At 59.5% G+C, this 18,013-nt stretch overlaps 2 protein-coding genes across 2 annotated transcripts; both read right to left on the reverse strand.

Annotated features, from left to right (window-relative positions):
* Nucleotides 1-9: 9 nt before the first annotated feature.
* Nucleotides 10-1,095, reverse strand: B3GNT4 (UDP-GlcNAc:betaGal beta-1,3-N-acetylglucosaminyltransferase 4). Its single transcript, XM_004595397.2, has one exon. The coding sequence runs from the start codon at nucleotides 1,066-1,068 to the stop codon at nucleotides 10-12; it is 1,059 nt and encodes a 352-aa protein (XP_004595454.2). The 5' UTR covers nucleotides 1,069-1,095.
* A 1,741-nt stretch (nucleotides 1,096-2,836) lies between these two features.
* LRRC43 (leucine rich repeat containing 43) lies at nucleotides 2,837-11,487 on the reverse strand. The gene is made up of 12 exons (XM_004595396.2): nucleotides 11,340-11,487; nucleotides 9,191-9,451; nucleotides 8,270-8,380; nucleotides 7,455-7,597; nucleotides 6,694-6,932; nucleotides 6,093-6,277; nucleotides 5,602-5,837; nucleotides 4,078-4,219; nucleotides 3,890-3,997; nucleotides 3,629-3,817; nucleotides 3,439-3,472; nucleotides 2,837-2,987 (listed from the first exon to the last, which is right to left on the reverse strand). Exons 1-12 carry the CDS (start codon nucleotides 11,442-11,444, stop codon nucleotides 2,854-2,856), a joined length of 1,887 nt encoding a protein of 628 aa, XP_004595453.2. The 5' UTR covers nucleotides 11,445-11,487; the 3' UTR covers nucleotides 2,837-2,853.
* Between the last annotated feature and the right edge of the window lie 6,526 nt (nucleotides 11,488-18,013).

Genomic DNA, 18,013 nt, shown 5'->3' on the forward strand with positions numbered 1-18,013 from the left:
AAGCCACACTCAGAGGCGGGGCCGGAAGGCGGCTGCGCATGGCAGCCCCTGGCCGGTCACCTGCGCCCACAGCGTCCACAGCTCCGGGGGGCTGAGGCGGTGCAGCAGCAGGAGCCCCCTGACCAGGCATGGGTCCAAGGGGGCCAGGGGCCGCCGGATCCCAAACGTCTTAAAGCCCGCGTGGTGGGTGGGGCTGAGGCCCAGCGCACGCAGGCACATGCCCACGAAGACATCATCGATGGGGAAGAGCTCCGTGGCCTCCACAGCTGCCCGCAGGCGCCGCACAGTGGCCCTGGACATGACGTAGCCTCCGCCGCCCGCGTAGGGCGGGTAGTGGCGGGCCCTGTACATGGACGGCGGGATGAAGTACTTGACCTTGGTGTTCCTGTTGGGTAGGGCCTGGCGGATAACGTCGCCAACCAGGAGGTCCTGGGCTGGGTCGCGGCCCTCCAGGAACTCCAGCACGTTGGGAACATGGACAAAGACATCGTCGTCTCCCTTGAGCACAAAGCGGGCCTGGGGACAGGTGGCGGCCAGCCAGCGCTGCAGGTGCAGCTCCTTGAGCGTCAGGTTGAAGAAGTCCTCAGCGAAGTCCCACTGAAGGATGTCCCCGAACTGCGCGCTCTCGTAGGCCAGCAGCAGGGCCAGCGCAGCGGGGCGCGCCACCCCAAGCAGGAACACGAGCTTCAGCTGCCGGCCCCGCGTCCAGGCCCCCGCCCGGCCCCACGTGCCGCGGATGGCCGCACGCCGCTCCACGTGGCCCGGCTGGGACTTGATGGCCAGGAGCAGGAAGATGTCCCCGGCACACCCTAAAGGTTGCAGCAAAGTGGAGAAGTTCCGGCAGTGGCGATAGGTCAGGAAAAGGCGATGCCGGCCAGGCAGGGCCAGGGAGACGTTAGCTGCTGTGTGGTTGGGTGGGCACCGACTGTGGTGGGTCCCTGGGGGAGCCCAGAAGGGCTGGTGGCCTGCAGGGGTGCCCCGCGGCGCAGCCTCCCTCTTCAGGAGGAGCAGGGAGCCGAGCAGCAGCGCTGCCAGGCCGGACAGGAGCAGCCAGCTCGGCCCGCGCATGGCCCCGGCCTGCAGGAGAGCGCGCGTCAGCGGCGGGGCCTGCCCCGCAGCACCTGAGCCCCTGCCCGGCCCGCACTGCCCCCACATAACCTGCAGCTGCTTGAAACGCACACACCAGAGGAAACCTGAGTAGCTTCAGTTATGCAAATGGCAGGCTTAGCTTAGCTTTGGGCCAGACTCCAAGCACAAATCCTGATAAAGCGCTCTTCCACCAAAAGCAAAAGCTCTTTAGGAGCGGGTGATTGGCACAGGGGGCGGGGCCTGTGCATGGGCCTCCTCGGCAGGCAGGCCCAGCTGCTCCGCTCCGCCGCTCCTGCTGGCACCTGGGAAAGCAGCACATGGCGCCAGTGCATTGCTGCGAGATTGAGCAGAAGCTCCCGGCCCAGCCCTTCTTGTTGCAGCCCTTTGCAATTAATAAGTGAATCTTTTTATTTATTTATTTATCGGACAGATTTACAAAAAGATCTTCCATCCGCTGGTTCAGTCCCCAAGTAGCCACACAGCCAAAGCTGAGCTGACCCGAAACCAGGAGCCCGTAACCTCTTCAGGGTCTCCCACACGGATGCGGGGTCCCAAGGCTTTGGGCCGTCCTCGACTGCTTTCCCAGGCCACAAGCAGGGGCTGGATGGGAAGTGGAGCTGCCGGGATTAGAACCGGCGGCCACAGGTGATGCCAGCCCTTGCAGGATTAGCCAGTTGAGCCATTGTCCCAGCCAGCTAAGTAAATGCGTTTTGTTTTGAAGATGTCACCTGAGCTACCCACACTGCACACTGAGCGCCTGACTGCGCCTGAGCTGCTGACGGGCTCCCCACTAAGGCACACCCCGGGGAGGCGGCCCCTGACGCGGCGTTGGCCTGGTCCAGCTCTGGCTGTCCTGGGCCCCTGGGGAGTGAACCACTATGCTTCAGCTTCCAAATAAACTCAAACTATCTCATAGAAAAACGGCCCAACATGGCAGGCCGTGCGGGGTGTCCCCAGTGACCAAGGCAGGGTTCCCTGAACCCCCGGGGCAGAGAACATGCCCTTCCTTGGACGCCCTGTGGATTCCCGGGGCTTAGGCGGGCGGCCCCCCGCCACGAAGCCGCAGGCTTGGGGCTGGAGGGGGAACTCCTCCGGCTTACCTTACTGAGTCAGCGCTTCTAAGTCTCCCAGGACCCCAAGTGGAGGTGCGGGCACGCGTCCACGGGGGTGTCCACTCGGCCCACGGCCGCAAAGCCGGCCTCCCCCTCCACCAGGCGCGAGGCCCAGGGCCCACCGTCCTCGCCCACTCACCTGGACCGGCGCGTGGACACCCGAGGGCGCGCTGGGCGGTGCCGGGAGGGCGTTCGGCAGCGGGCCCAGCCCGAATCCCGGCCTCGGAGCAGGAACCGGGGACGCAGAGGGCGGCAAGACGGGGAGCGGGTCGGGCGCGGGCTTGGCCGGCGTCCCCGCGAGACTGCAGGCGTGGGACGTGGACCCGGCGCGCGAGCCCGGCCGGGGGCACGGGGACCGGCCCTGCCCGAGGCGCCTCGCTCCCGTCCGCGCCCCGCGGAGCCCTTCCCCGCCTGGACGTTCCCCACGCACAATCCCCAGCAACACCTGTGGGCTCGGGGCGGAGGGTCGCCCGTGGGGAGAGGGTCAGGGTCCGCTTCTCGGCCCGCGTGGGTCGCTGAGCACCTCGGGACGCGGGCGTCGGAGCAGCCCGCCCCGCACCTGCCGCCGCACCTGGGCGCGCGGGCCTCGGGCCGGGCGGGGCTCCTCCCTCCCCGCACGCAAGCAGACGCGAGGCTCGGGCGGCGCGCGCCTTTACTCGGGCGCCTCGAGGGCGCGCAGCGCGTCGGCCGCCGAGCGGCACTGGCTCAGCTGCACCTGCAGCTCCACCGTCAGCGGCTCGGGCTGGTACTGGCTCTCGCTGAGCGGGGCCGCGGCCTTCAGCTTCTCTGGGGAGGGAGAAGCGCGCTGAGAGCCTGGCTGGGCGCGGCCCGAGACCCGGGAGCTAGACGGGCTGGCTGCCCGGGAGGCCGTCCGGTGGCCCGTGGCCTCACGCCCCTCTCAGTCCCTCCGGGCTGCTCAGGACCGGCTCGACTTCACCGTGGGGGCCACGGCTGGCCACGCGGCGCTCTGTCCCCACACGCCGCACCGCCGCGCGCAACCTGCTTCGTGTCTTGTTAAACTTCTCTCGAATTCCGCGTTGATTTCTTTGGGCCACGGTTGACTCAGAATTGTTACCCACTTCCAAAACTTGGGGGATTTTCCTAAAAGCTTCCAGCTCTGCCCGTCCGGCCTCAGCACACCAGGGGGCCAGAAGACACCCTCTCCTCCCTCCACACCTTTGGCCCAGATCCAGGCCTGCCCACCCAGGCCCGTGCCAACAATCACTGCCACACTCACCTTTCTTGGTGACATTCTTAACCTTCTTGGAGTCCTGAGAAAGAACAGGAAACAAGGGATTTCCTGGAGCGGGGTGGGGGTGTGGGTGAGGGGCTCGTGGGGGGTGGCTTCCTCCTGGGGCATCTTCGTGAGGAGTGGGTCCAGGCCCCTGCTGCACCCCTATCCCCACCCTGGGGCTCCTCTACCTTACCCTGGCGAATGTGAGCTTATCAGACTCGGTGGTGCGGAGCACCCCAAAGTTGCACACAGTGGTCACCAGGGGTTCCCCGGCCAGCAGGGGCTCGAGTGGCACGAGGCAGCTGCCCAGCACGCGTGGCACGGGCGGGTCCTGGCGCAGCTCCCTGGAGGAATCCTTCCTCTTCTTGGAGCCCCTCCGCTCCTGGGGGCAGGGCCGGGTGAGGGCCAGGCCAGTGCCCGGTGCCCGCCATGCTGGGCCCCGCCATGCTGGTACCTTGGAAGGTTCCTTCTCCACCTTGTCTCTCTTCTCTCTCTCCTTCTTCCCCTTCTTGGCAAGCAAGGGGCTGTCCGTAGAGGGCGACGCCAAGGGCCAGGACAGGATCTGAGGGACAGGGTGTGATTGTGGTGGCGCAGCCCTGATCGCCTCCCCAGGGAGTGGGGCTTGGGGGGCCCTGGGCCCACCTTCTCCTCCATGACAGTGACGGTGGTGCCCGCCAGCAGGAAGGCCTTGAGCGGCACCAGGCCTTTCACGGTGTGGTGCATTTCGTAGCCACAGGGAATGACCTCGGTCCAGGGCTTGCGGGCCGTGCTGAACAGGACAGTCCTGGCGAGCGGAGCAGACCCAGGCCGGCATCTCAGGGGACTCAGGCACGGCACGAGACCCCAGGCAGGACAAGGGCGCAGGGGACCCTCCTGCAGCGGCGGAACTACAGCCCACAGCCAAGGAAGCCGAGCTGACCCGAGTGGCCAAGACGTTACAACTTTCACAGAGTGGCTGCAAGTCCCCGATTTGCACAGTGACAGGGCAGAACTACCCCCTCCCAGGGGTAGGCTAGGTCGCCAGGGAGAGAAGCCAACATTTCCAAAGCAGCCACTTACAAGAGAACGGGCGACAGGGGGCGCTGTGGCACAACAGGTTAAGCCCCCATCCCAGCTCTTAGCTCTGGGTTGAGTCCAGGCTGGGAGGCAGTAGGTGAGGACCCTGGCCACCCACGTGGGACCCTCAAATGGAATTCCAGGCTTCTGCCTGCAGCCTGGCCCAACCTTGGCTGTTGCAGCCACCTTGGGTGGGTGGGCAAGGGGGAAACCAGTGGCTGGAAGATGTCCCTCTGTCACTCTGCCTTTCAAAAATATTTTCTAAATAGAGAATTTCTTTAAAAAAACATATGGGATAAATTAGATGCATGGAATGAAAGACACACTTCTTAGAAAAATGTTCTAATAATGAAGGTGTGACTCAGCTGTTTAAATTAAACTTTTCTCAAACTGAAAAACCACAAACAGGTCCTTGCCACACACCCCCCGCCCCCCCGCCCACACCAGCCCACAGTTCCCTGGCTCCTCCCCAGAGGAGCTGCAGCCCTGGGGTGGGGGAGACCCTGCCAGGCTGGCACCCCCGACTCTCAGCTGGGACTTGCCCCCTGGAGCACACACAGGCCCCTGGAGGCAGCCACCATGGGCCTGTCCTGCCTGCCACATGGTGCACGGGACCAAATTCCTGGTTCTGGCAGGGCTCAGCCATGGCAGACACTTGGGGCAAGGGCCGGGCAATGAGAGATCTATATGTGTCTCTCTTCCTCTCTGCGTCTCGAAAATTCCAAAAACTTTGTGCAAACATGTAATTTTAAAATAACATATTTTACATGAATTTTTGAAAATAATTCTTTAGCGGCCAGCACAGTGGTGTAGCAAGCTAATCCTCCACCTATGCTGCCACCATACCATAGTGGCACAATTCGTGTCCTGGCTGCTCCACTTCCCATCCAGCTCCCTGCTTGTCAAGGTTGAAAGCAGTCAAGGATGGCCCAAAGCCCTGGGACCCTGCACCCACGAGGGAGACCCAGAAAAAGCTTCTGGCTCCTGGTCTTGGATCAGCTCAGCTCTGGCCATTGCAGCCACTTGGGGAGTGAGCCAGCTCTGTATCTGCAGCCAGGGGATTCTAGGAGCGGCTGGGAGGGGCCAGGCCTGCCACCCCAGGACTCTTACCCTGGGGACAGGCTAAGGTGGTGGCTCATCCGGGGCCACAGCTTTGCCAGCTCTTCCACCGAGTCCATGGACCTGGGCAGCCTGGCCGAGCGGCCCGAGAGCAGGGACAGCTCTGAGTCCGGTAGCTCCGTGGTCCCGGACTCGGGCGACTCGGCCTCCTCGGAGACCTCCCCTCGCAACTCCTCTTCCGGGAGGTCCTCGCCCAGAGGCTCAGTGCTGGGGGAGGGTTTGACAATCTGCAGGAAATGCCAGGAGTTGTGCCCTGACACCCCATACTGCCTGCCTGCACAGGCAAACAGGCCCACTTCTGCGCAGGCTCTGACCACAGTGAAGCACAAGTGGGAACAGGCTGGGAGCCAGGGCCTGCTCAGGGCTGCTCCCCAGACAGCAAGAGGAGCGGAGGGGTGTGTCGAGACATGTCCTCCTCGAGGGACCCCACGCACCCCAGTGTACAATCGCCCACGTTGTCAGGCCCGGTCCAAGGGGCGCACCTCAGCCAGTACACCGGCATACTCCTTCCGGTCACCTTCCTCGTCTTCCACAAAGTCGTAGGTCACATAGTAGGTGTACGAGGTGAACGGGCCCTCAGGCCCTGGCTCCGGGTCCAGCACAGAGCTATCTGGAACCCCCCTGATGTTCCCGATCGTCACCACCAACTGTGCCGCGTGGGCCAGATCTGCCGGGAGGAGGAGGGGCTGAGAGGCCCGGGGCCCAGGAGCTGGCGGGAAGACGGCAGGCGGGCAGGGGGAGGCATGGGCAGGGGGAGGCATGGGCAGGGCAACTCGGCTCAAGTCCCAGCTTGGTCTCATTCAACAGGACTGACTTCACATTACACCTACACACACGCACGCCTGGCTCTTCAGCCGTCTTGGGGGACCCGGGGCAGACCCAGTCGCAGAGAGGGTGAGAGGTGCAATCCTGGGACCTCAGCGTGTGCCCGGCAGTTCTCAGACCTGGGCTCAGAGGCCCCTCGCTCTGTGGGCCACAAGGGGGCGATCTAAAGCTACTGCAGGGATGGAGAAACCCACGAGCCCCGAAAATCCCAGTTTACAGAGAACGGGTCAGCCCCCCCAACCCCCCGACCCAGCTCACCGCCATGCAGGCTGAGCCCCCGGAACTGGTGCTTCTCGTTGGGGGACACGGTGATGTCATCCAGCACACAGAGGCGGCCCAGGCTGTCGATGGTGAAACCGCGGTAGTAGGGAACCAGGGCCAGCGGGTTCCCCTGCAGCACCAGCAGCCGGAGGCGCCGCAGGGTCCGCAGGGCAGCCACCAGCCTCTGCAGGTCTGTTAGGTCGTTGAAGCTCAGGTCCAGGGAGACGAGGCTGGGCCTGGGGGTGGAGAGTGGGTGGTCAGGCGCCCAGTGAGCAGGGACCAGCGTCTAGGATGGGTGATGCTGACCTGGACGAAGTGGCATCGGGGAGGGTGGACAATGGCCCCTGCTCGGCTGTACCCCTGCACTGCTCCTGACCCAAGCGAAGCTGGGCTGACCTCGGGGTCCCAGGCCTGAGTGTCTCCTCTTACACCCTCCACGGGAAGCCTGCCCCACCACTGCAAGCACCGGACCACACTATTCCCTCCCCCCAGGGACACTGGGCTTGCGGGAGGATGTCCTGGGTGGTGGGGAGAGTGGGCTGGGGCGGCTTCTGGGGGGCTCCTGACCTTCAGCAGGCAGAGGCAGGGCAGGCAGCAGTGCCCACCACACCCGCACCCTGGCTGTGAGCAGAGCCCTGTCTGGGAAGGCCCGTTCTGAGGGTCTGCTTACTCCCACCCGGTCCTGGCTCCTCCCCTGGCTGCTAGCTGAGTGGTCGACTTGCCAGGCCCTCCCTGGCAGTCCACAGGGGCTGAGTTACCAGTGGCTGGCTGTGATATACAGACTCTCCAAGGGCCCCAGGAGCTTGTTGTGGCCTAAGCCCAGGTGCTGGAGGCCGGGGGGCGGCGGGTGGACGCACAGAGACTCCATGCTGGCCAGCTCATTGCCATACAGCTCCAGCACCTGCAACCAGAGCCACGGCCGGGCTGGGCAGCGCTGGGGCAGCTAGGGCCAGCCACTGCCTCTGCCTGGACACTCAAGAAGAGGAAGCAAAGCATTCATTCCCAGCTCCAGGCACCTGGACTGCCCCTTTTAAAGGACATATTTATGTATTATGGTCGAGGAGAAGAGGAAGAGCAGAAGTCTCCAACTGCTAGTTTGCTCCCTAGTAGCTTGCAATAGCCAGGGTTGGGCCAGGAGCTCCACCCAGGTCTTCCACGTGGTGGCACATTAGCAGAAAGCTGGAGCAGAAGTGCAGGTTAAGCCGCCACCTGCAATGCTGACATTCCAAATGAGCAGCACTTGGAGTCCCCGGCTGCTCCACGTCTGATCCGGCTCCCTGCTCACGTGCCTGGCAGGGCAGCGGAGGACGGCTCAGGCCGTTGGTCCCAGTGCCCATGTCCGAACCTCACGCAGAGTGCCTGGCTCTTGGTTTCAGCCCTAACCACATTCGAGTGTTAGCTCAGCGGCATCCATCATGTGGCACGGCTGTCCCCACCCACTTCCACAGATGCCCGTTGTTCCCACTGGGAACCTGGGAGCTGGGAGGGCAGCACCCCCAGCCCAGCGTGCCCCATGGTGGCCTCCTGGGAGGGCTCACGTCTCCCTTCCTGGGGAAGTGGCCAGTTCCTGCACCTTAAGGGTTGGGGGCAGATGGGCCGCGTCCACCTCCTTGATGTGGTTGGCACTCAGGATCAGCTCCTCCAACTTCTGGAACTTCAGGAGGTTTTCGTCCACCAAAGTCACCTGCCGGGACAGGACAAAAGGCCAGGACCGAGGCTAAATCCACATCAGGGGAGACAGAACCTGAGCGCTGGGCCCAGCGTGGGGAGTGAGTCATTGGACGGAAGGTCTTCCTCTCTGTCTCTCCTCCTCTCTGTATATCTGACTTTCCAATAAAAATAAATTAAAATTAAAAAAAAAAAACCCTGGGCACCAGGCCCAGCACTGCTGTCCCCTTCCCAGAAGCCCCTGTGTCACCACACTGACCCTTCTTTGACCGCGGCTGGCCGTGGCCTCCTGCCAGAAGGGCACCTGTGCCCCCACAGCCTCCTGAGGGCCTGTCACCGGGGATCAGCAAGGGCTGTGGGCATCACTGCCCACAGAGCAGGGCACCTCCCCACAGACCCTGGCCCCCTGAAGCCTTAAAGACACCAGGGGCGCCTCCTGGCTGGGCCTCTCCCCGTGGTCACTAGCTATGATGGCTTGCCCTGGACAGAGGCACCTGCTGGAATTCAGCCAAGAAACCGGTGTGACTCAGCCACCTCCCCTTCCACCAGCCCCACTGCACCAAGGCCTGCTTTCCCTGGGGAAGGAAGTGGCGGCTCTGATGAACAGGGCTCAGGTGTGGGTGCCAGTGCTGGGCTCAGTCACTGAGCCACAGAAGTGCACAGCCCTCCCCCGCAGCCCCAGGCAGTGCCCTGATGCCCTAGGGCCTACTCTACACAAGGGTCTCCCTCCAGGGGCGGGTGAAAGGGCAAAGCCAAGCTGGAGCAGGGACCCCCTGAGAGCTGTGGGGGCCCTGGGAGAGGCCACCCCAAGCCCAGCCCACTGCACCTCCTTGTCTACCACGCGCAGGGTCCGGAAGTAGGAGCAGAAGAAAGAGTCGTTGAGCAGCAGCGGGTCGCGGATGGCCAGCTCCCTGAGGAAGCGGTCCTCGGTGCTGGAGTCGCCGGGCAGAGCCCAGGGTGAGTGCGGGCTGCGCACCAGGTCCAGCAGCGCCTCCACCGTCTCGCCCTCGGGACTTGCCGTCTCTGCCTCTCCCGGCACCAGCTCCCCGCGCCTCTGCCCAGCCTGCGGCCCGAAGCGAGAATGATTCTGCAGGGGTGGAGGGCACCAGTGTCTAGGCCCGAAACATTGTGGAGGGAGGGTAGGGGAGAAATTTAGAAGTCTCAGCAACTAATAGGGGATAATTTTGAATAATTATTGGGTGTCGATACAACCACAGATGAAGGAAGGCACAGGCTGCTTATGTGGGACAGTAGCAGCAGCCGCCGCCTGCCACACCAGCACCCTGGTCGCTCCACGTCCTGTCCAGCCTGCTGCTGGCCTGGGGAAGCAGCAGAGGACGGCCCGAGTGCTTGGATCTCTCATCCATGGGAGATGTGACTGAATTCCCGGCTCCTGGATGTTGCAGTTACTTGGGAAGCGAGCCAGTAGATGGAAGTTCTCTCCCGCACCTTCTCCCTCTCCCTGTTGCTCTTTCAAAATGAACACATAAATCCTTTTTTTAAAAAAGGGAAAGCAAGGGCCCGGCGCCATGGCCTAGTGGCTAAAGTCCTCTCCTTGAACGTGCCGGGATCCCATATGGGCACTGGTTCTAATCCCAGCAGCTCCACTTCCCAGAGCTTCTGCCTCCTGGCTTCGGATCTGCACCACACCAACCGTTGTGGTCACTTCGGGAATGAATCATTGGAGGGAAGATATTTCTCTTTGTCTCTCCTCCTCGCTATATATATATCTGCCTTTCCAATAAAAATTTAAAAAATGAAAGCAAAACCAATGAATTATTTCATACAAAAGTTACTAAGATTTTGCACATAGAGCGAGTGTCCTAGAACTGTTGACCCAACACCCAGTAGGTGCCAAGATCCAAAGCAGTCCAGCACTGGTTGCTATGACAACACGCATAGAAACCACCCTCCCGCACCTGATGACCCTGTGCCGTTAGTCACCCCAAATCCAAAACCGCATATGCTGTTGTTTAACGTGACATTCAGGTCATGTGGGCAGGGGCACCCAGGCAAATGTGAACTTAAAAGTGGAAATGTCCATGCAAATCTTCCGAACCCCAATCCCCTGGAAAGGGTGACCATTGGAGGCATCTTACTTAAGGGCCTCTCCACTCGCCAAGACCGGGCGATCCTGGGGGAGGGGCAAGCAGGGACCAAAAGGAAGGGCTTTCTCCACAGCTGGCAGCATCGCAGAGGCACATCCAGACGCCAGCGCAGTGCCAAGCCAGGGATGAACTGATTCTCTCCCACTGTTTCCCCTGCGCACCTGTGACGTCCCAGCGTTCCCATGGTGCTCTGCCTGCCTGCTCCCGAACAGACCAACTTGGCACCTCCCCTGTGTGTGGCTCGATTCTGCCACAGGTGGGCAGCCACGGCACCCAGAAGGGAGAGGGGGCTGGGCTCTGCATCTGGTGGGGAGCTCCAGCTTTCACTGGCCGTGTGCGTGCCCTGGGCAATGACGTCACCCTCCTGGTCCCAGCCCTGGGTGCCTCGCTGATGGCACCGCTTCTCTGGCCAGCAGAGCAGGGCACCGACCCAGGGTGAGGTCAGGGAGAAGGGACCTTTTTGGCTGCAAACGACTTTTTCCTTCTTCAGTGGTTACAGCTCATTTCCTCTGTCCCCTTCCGACCCCCTGCCCTTCCCCAAGGCCGGGGAGGCCTGGGGCTCTGGGTGCCCTTACCCTGAAAGTTATGGGGGGAAGGACTGAGACCCCAGGGGTCAAAGGTACTCTAGGCACCCCAATCTCAGGAGAGGCCCTCGGAGAGAAGCCCTTGCCCTGGGTCTAGAGGCTGCGGTCCAGGACGACTTTAGGCCTCTGAAGACCACGGCCTGATGAACTCAAGCGGGGCCTGATCCACGCCGGTGCCCAGCGGCCCGGCCCCCTGCCCCGCCGCATCTCCGCTTTCCCCAAACGCCCAGCCCACACCTGGTGTCCCATGCCTGCCTCCCGCCCGCCAGCACCCCCGCCGCACCCAGCTGCCGATGCCGCACGGGAACTCGCGCAGGCACAGCTGTCGCAGGTGCTCGCGCACCGCCGAGCTCACGGTCACAGGCTCCGACCCCCGGCGTCCCTCCATGGCTGCGGGTCGCGCCTGCGTTGCTAGGTAACGGCCGGCGGCGCTCGCGCCCGAGCTGCCAACTTCCGGTTCAGGAAGAGTCCTTCAGGCTGGTGGCCCAGAGTCCCCAGCCCCGCCCCACGGCGCCTGGCTTTTTCCTCCCGGTTTCCAGTGCAAAACCTGGGCCAGACCGAGCCCCACACGCCGGTCGCCTCGCTGCTGGGCTTCCAATGCTGCCCGGAAAGGCTCTGGGGTCACCGCAGGACTCCAGCACGAATGTGCTGGGCTGGCGCATTGACCCCAGGCCTAGAACTCAGAGTGGACTCCAGGCCCCCCAAATGAGAATCACACGGGAATGGGGTACAGTTTACAGCCCACAGACACCACCTTTAGCTCAGGTACGGGGTCCCCACCACACAGGACCCCGAAGGACCTGCCCCTTGGCCCAGCCCATGCACGCTTCTGGGACGTGAACCAGCAGAGCAACCACGGCTCTGCCTCTCTCAAGTAGGAATTACGCATCTACCAGGTGCTTTTGCCTACCGTTAGGTGTTCTTGCACAACACACACACTCTCATCCCTGTAGCAGAGATGTGTTCTAGCGCGCAGCAGGACTGGCCCAAGCCGGTCACCCCTTCATGGCGGTGGCCCCTGTGGATGCTGCTCGCGGTGGCTTTCCCAGCCACCTGCCCCTGTTGGGGAGCGTCTTCTGTTCTCACTGCTGCTGTGTGGGACTTCTCAGTTTCCAGCTTCTTCCGTCTGAGCGCACGTCCTACCGCAGCGTCCACGTGGGTTCGATCGCATTGTGCTGGGTGGATTTTACTTGCATTTCTCTAACTCCAGTCACGGGGACTACCTTTTCATACGCCTATAGGCCATTTGTAGATCTTTGCAAAAAAAAGTCCATCAAATCCTTGGCTTGTTCTAAGATTAGGCCCCAAGTCTTTCTCTGGCCGAGCAGCCTGAGTATTTCACAGCATAGGACCCCAGCGCCGTTTGCATGCGGTACCGATATTTGTTCCACGCAGTGGGATTTTAGAAAAATTTTACAGTGTTCTTAGACACGCACGGTTTTAGCTTGTATTGAATGGAAATTATCTTTTTTTCTTCTTTGGTTACTTGTTCTTTTGTTATCTAAAAAAATATTGCTAAAAAATAAAGAAAAACAAAAGAAAAAATATTGCTAAAAGAAAAAAACACACAAACAAAAAAAATTATCGCTGGGCACAGCATGATGGCTCAGGGGCTTAAGTCCTCACCTTGCACATGCCAACATCCCATATGGCCTGCCCAGTTCATGTCCCGGTTGCTCCACTTCCCTCCCAGCTCCCACTTGTGGTCTGGGAAAGCAGAGGACGGCTCAAAGCCTTGGACCCTGCACCTGCATGGGAGACCTGGAAGAAGCTCCTGGCTCCTGGCTTTGGATCAGCTCAGCTCCAGCCATCACAGCCATTTAGGGAGTGAACCAGCAGATGGGAGATCTTTCTGTCTCTCCCTCTCTGTATAAATCTGACTTTTCAATAAAAAAAAATCTTAAAAAAATTGAAAGTGTGTATTACGTAAAACTGAGTTTTGTAAATTCTTTATCCAGTAACTTTTTCAGATTTGTAATTTGCAAGTATTTTCCTCCCAATTTAGGCTTTTCATCTTTTTTCTAAGGGTTAAATAGACTTTATTATTGCGAAGTGGGCAGCAGGAAGCAGGGCCCACCCAGACTGATGGTCCCAGGTCAGGTAGAGCTGGCTGGAATTGAAGGACATGATCCAGGCACGGCCCCAGGCTGGGCAGGGAATGCAGGGGCAGTGGTCTGTCAGGTGGGGATGGAGTGGTCGCTGGAGGGCCCCAGGGTGCAGTCCAGCAGGTAGTGCAGGGGCCGGCGAGGGTAGTCGCTGGGGAAGCCTGACACAGCCCCCTTCACTCTAGTTTCTTGTAGCTGTGCAGGGGTGACCGGATCCAGCAGGATGACATAGAGAACGCAGGTGAGCCCCAAGGTGCTCCGGTGGAGGCTTGGCACGGATCTGCCTGCGCCAGGCCAGGAAGGGAGGCCCCTCAGCAGCAGTGGCATCAGGACAGACCTAATGGACAGAGCGTGGAGCCCCACTCCAAGGCCAGGAAGCCAACATGGCAGCATGCAGCGCAAGTTTTGGGCTGCCGAGGATGGGAACCAAGCAGGCTTTTCATCTTCTTAGCAGTGTCTTTGGCAGAGTAAATACTAAAATTCTGAAGCATTCCAACCAATACACTGTGATTCTTTTAACAAATGCCCCCGGGGGGGTGTGTGTCACCCTTTTTGACTGTCCTATACCAGAACACTTACTATGAGAGAAATTGTTCAAATCTTGGAAATAAGAGAAATCTGGTCACTTGGCTTTTCAAAGAATAAATGTGAGTCCACAGAGATAGGAACACATCAAGGAGAGAAGTTACAGATAATTTCTGTGTTTTACTTTTTAAAGATTTATTGATTGATTTAAAGGGCAGAGCAACATAAAGAGAAGGAGAGGCGGTCACAGACTGACCGTGCACCTGCCGGTTCACTCTACTTGCCGAAAACAGTCAGGGCTGGGCCGGGCCAAAGCCAGGAGCCTGGGACGCCATCAGTCTCCTCTGATGGGTGGCAGGGGCCCAGGTGTTTGAGCCGCCATCCCTTGCCCACCAGGGGCATCAGCAGGGAGCTGGGTGGGAAGCACAGCACTTGAGCAAGGCGTTGGTAGGGTGTCCACGCATCGCAGGTGGCAGCCGAACCTGCTGTGCCGTCGAGCCCACTCAGTCCCTGGGACTTGCAGGAAGCCACAGGCGTGCGGTATGGGAGACAGATCAGGAGGCGGGAGGCCGAGTCCTTGTGGGGGAAAAGGACTTCCAGACACAGGTGGGGTCCAGAGCTCAGCGACAAGGTCAGGTCTGGGTGATCCATGGAGCCTCCTGCCACCCTCAGCACCCCTCCTCCCCCCCGCTGCCAACCACTATTGTCAGTTTTCATGGATCTGAGCTCTTGACACAGTGGCCTGCTCACTCTGCCAAGGCCCCCCGGCACGGCCTGCCACATTCAACACTACCTCACCCAGCAGAGTTCCAATCCCACCCGCAACGCTGCATCAAGTGGATCTCTCCAGCATTCATCCTCCATGACAGTGAGAACCCACTCATCTCATTCCATGACAAAATGTACTCTTGGTACTTTCCCAGGACAGCAACTTCTCACTGTCTCCCTCCTGTGGTTCCCCTCATGGGGACATCTGGCTTCCTTGCCCCACATGGCTCCCACAGGTGCCACACATACACAGCACCCCCATTCCTGGCTCAGGCACTCTCTTCCGGGCCACGCTATGTGTCGCTGCCCAGGTACTGTATGCCAGCCTTGAAAACGAGCTAATCACTTCGACCCACTGTGTGCAACACCACCACCCACCCAGGGCCCAGACCTCTCTGCTCCCCCAGAGCCAAGCAGATGCCAACTCCTGGAACCTCACCTTGCCAATGCTGCCTCCATCTCCACTCTCATGGCCGCTCCGGGTCAGATCCTTGAGCCTCAGGAAAGGTACAGTGCGGCTGGCGAGCACAGGTCAGAGGTGGTCACGCAGGTTGTGGATTTCTTGAGGCGCAGGGTACGAGGATGGGGACCATACTACGGCGGCCTAGGAGGGAATGTTCGGGTGTTCCATGCCACTGCGGGGCAGCTATGGCCTACAAGAATTTATGACACAGTTCTCAGAAACTAGCAAGTTCAAGGTCTCCAAGTCATGAAACGAGAAACGTTTAAAGAGCTGGTGATCCTTCTCCCCTGGCGGGGCCTTCCCACAGAGGCTTTATGGACCCCCAAAACAACGTTGGGGGGCAGGAGTTTGGCACAGCCCTTAATACACCACTAGGACTGCCTGCATCCCACATTCAAGTGCTCATATTCAAGTTCCCACTATGTTTCTAATTCCAGCTTCCTGCCCACCTGTACCCTGGGGGACAGCATGTGGTTGGTGACAGCCTGGGTTCCTGACACTCATATGGGGGTCTCGGCTCCTGGAGTCATTGTGATCCAGCCCTGGGAGCCACGGCCATTGAGGAGTAAACAGGAACTGTCTCTGTCTCTCTGCCTTTGAAATAATTTAAGAACAAAACAAAAATGAAGGGGCAGGCAGCTGGCCTACTGGCTAAGCCAGTGCTCGAGATGCTCACATCGCACAGAGGACCTGCCTTTGGCTCCAGCCTCCTGCCAGTCCAGACTATTGGAAGCTGCCAGTGACACTCAACAGGGTTCCTGTTGTCCATGTCAGAGACCTGGGTCGCATCCCCAGTCCTGGCCACTGCAGGTGTCAGAGGGTGAACCAGGACTGGTTTCTGTCTCCCTGTACGGCAAATGAATGAATGAGTGAATGAATGAATTTTGTTTGAAAAGGTCGAGCAGGCAGGTGATTTATTCTGGACCCTGGAGGACAGGTTCCTCAAGACAGAGGAGGAAGTGACCAGTGCCCTCCCCACCCCCAGGGGTGCCAGGAATGGACAAAGACAGCAAGAAGCCAGCCAGGCCAGTGATGCGGGGCCAGGCACGTCCAAGGGCGATTCAGAAAGTGGAGAAAAGCACAGCGAAAACACAAGTCAACCCTGGGGCCAGGAAATAGGAAACTCACATAGTTGGTTCATGAACTTTGTTTGAAGTATCTGCTCTCTGCCACTGCCAGAGCCAATACCACAAAGCCAGCATCTTTAAAAACGCAAAATTGATGGTCTTGTGCATGTGGGTCGGGGGGAAGAATCCAGCTGCCCGCACTGGCACTGCTCCCTCCCTGGGTCTGCATTAGCAGGAGCCAGGAGCCAGAGGCCGACTTGGAACTTGGGCACTTCCACATTGGGACATGGCATGTCAACCAGTGCCTTAGCCACAAGGCAAAATGACTGCCTTGAATTTCTCATTTGAAGCACAGCACTCAGCAGCTGGGGCTGCACCACAGAGTCCTTCTGCCTTGTACGATGTGGTGATAATGGGAAAGCAGCCAGGCTTACCTTACATTGCTCTAGGAAGGTCAGTTACACTGCAGGGTGGAGCCATGTCGGTGGTTTAGGAAGTGAAGAGACGTTAGAGCTGGCAAACGCTGGGATGAGAAAGAAGGCAGGAACACAGCAGTAGCTGGCATGGGGTGGGGTGGGGACTGTGTGCCAGGAGGTTCCTGGCTGTGCCTGCCTACTGGGCATCGTGGGAGCCATGGCTCACCCAGACCATGGCTGAGCTCTGGACCCCACCCAGCAGCTGCGGAAGCTGAGCAGCTGCCTCCCATACTTGGAAAAGCCAACTTCTTCCATCACTGGTTCACTGCCCGAAATGGCCTCAACAACTAAGGCTGGGCCAGAAGGAAGCCAGGAGCCAGGAACTCCATCTGGGTCTCTCACAGTGGTGTCAGGTCCCCAAATATGTAGACCATTTTGGGCTCCCTCCCAGGTGCATTAGTAGGGAGCTGAATTGGAAGTAGAGCAACCAGAAATTGAACCAGCACTCCCATGTGTGATGTGAGCATCTCATGTAAGGACTTTATCTACTGTGACACAAATTCTTTAAAAAACTATTTATTTGGGCCCGGCGGCATGGCCTAGCAGCTAAAGTCCTCGCCTTGAAAGCCCCGGGATCCCATATGGGCGCCGGTTCTAATCCCGGCAGCTCCACTTCCCATCCAGCTCCCTGCTTGTGGCCTGGGAAAGCAGTCGAGGACGGCCCAATGCATTGGGACACTGCACCCACATGGGAGACCCGGAAGAGGTTCCAGGGTCCTGGCTTCGGATTGGCGCGCATCGGCCCATTGCGGCTCACTTGGGGCGTGAATCATCGGATGGAAGATCTTCCTCTCTGTTTCTCCTCCTCTCTGTATATCCGGCTTTCCAGTAATAATAAAATCTAAACAAACAAACAAACAAACAAAAAACCTATTTATCTGAAAGGCAAAGTTAGAGAGAAGGATAAATAGAGAGACAGATCTTCCATCCTCTGGGTCACTTCCCAAATACCCTCAACAGCTGGGACGGCGCCAAGTCAAAACTGCGAGCCTAGCACTCCAGCAGGTCTCCTCTGTTGGCACAGGGGTACAAACGCTTAGGCCAGGGCCCGGCATGATAGTGTAGTGGCTGAAGTCCTTGCCTTGAATGTGCCGGTATCCCATATGGGAACCTCGTCTAAACCTGGCAGCACCACTTCCCATCCAGCTCTCTGCTTGTGGCCTGGGAATGCAGTCAAGGACAACCCAAAGCTTTGGTACCCTGTACCTGCATGAGAGACCCGGAGGAGGCTCCTGGCTCCGGATCAGCTCAGCTCTGGCCATTGAGGTCACTTGGGGAGTGAACCATAGGATGGAAGATCTTACTCTCTGTATATCTGACTTTCCAATAAAAATAAATAAATCTTAAAAAAAAAAAAAAAACCCACCTAGGCCAACTTCCACTGCTTTCCTGCTGGGGTCCGTGCAGTAGGTGTGGGCACCAACGTGTGAGGACTGTACTCCTGCGAGACAAGGCCCAGCGGGCGTCTCAGCAACCACCTGAAGGCACTTCCACCCCCTTTGCATGCACACCCGACTCCCCACTGAGAAATCTGTAATCTACTTAGGCATTGT

This window comes from Ochotona princeps, chromosome 29, assembly GCF_030435755.1.
Source record: "Ochotona princeps isolate mOchPri1 chromosome 29, mOchPri1.hap1, whole genome shotgun sequence".
NCBI lineage: Eukaryota > Metazoa > Chordata > Mammalia > Lagomorpha > Ochotonidae > Ochotona > Ochotona princeps.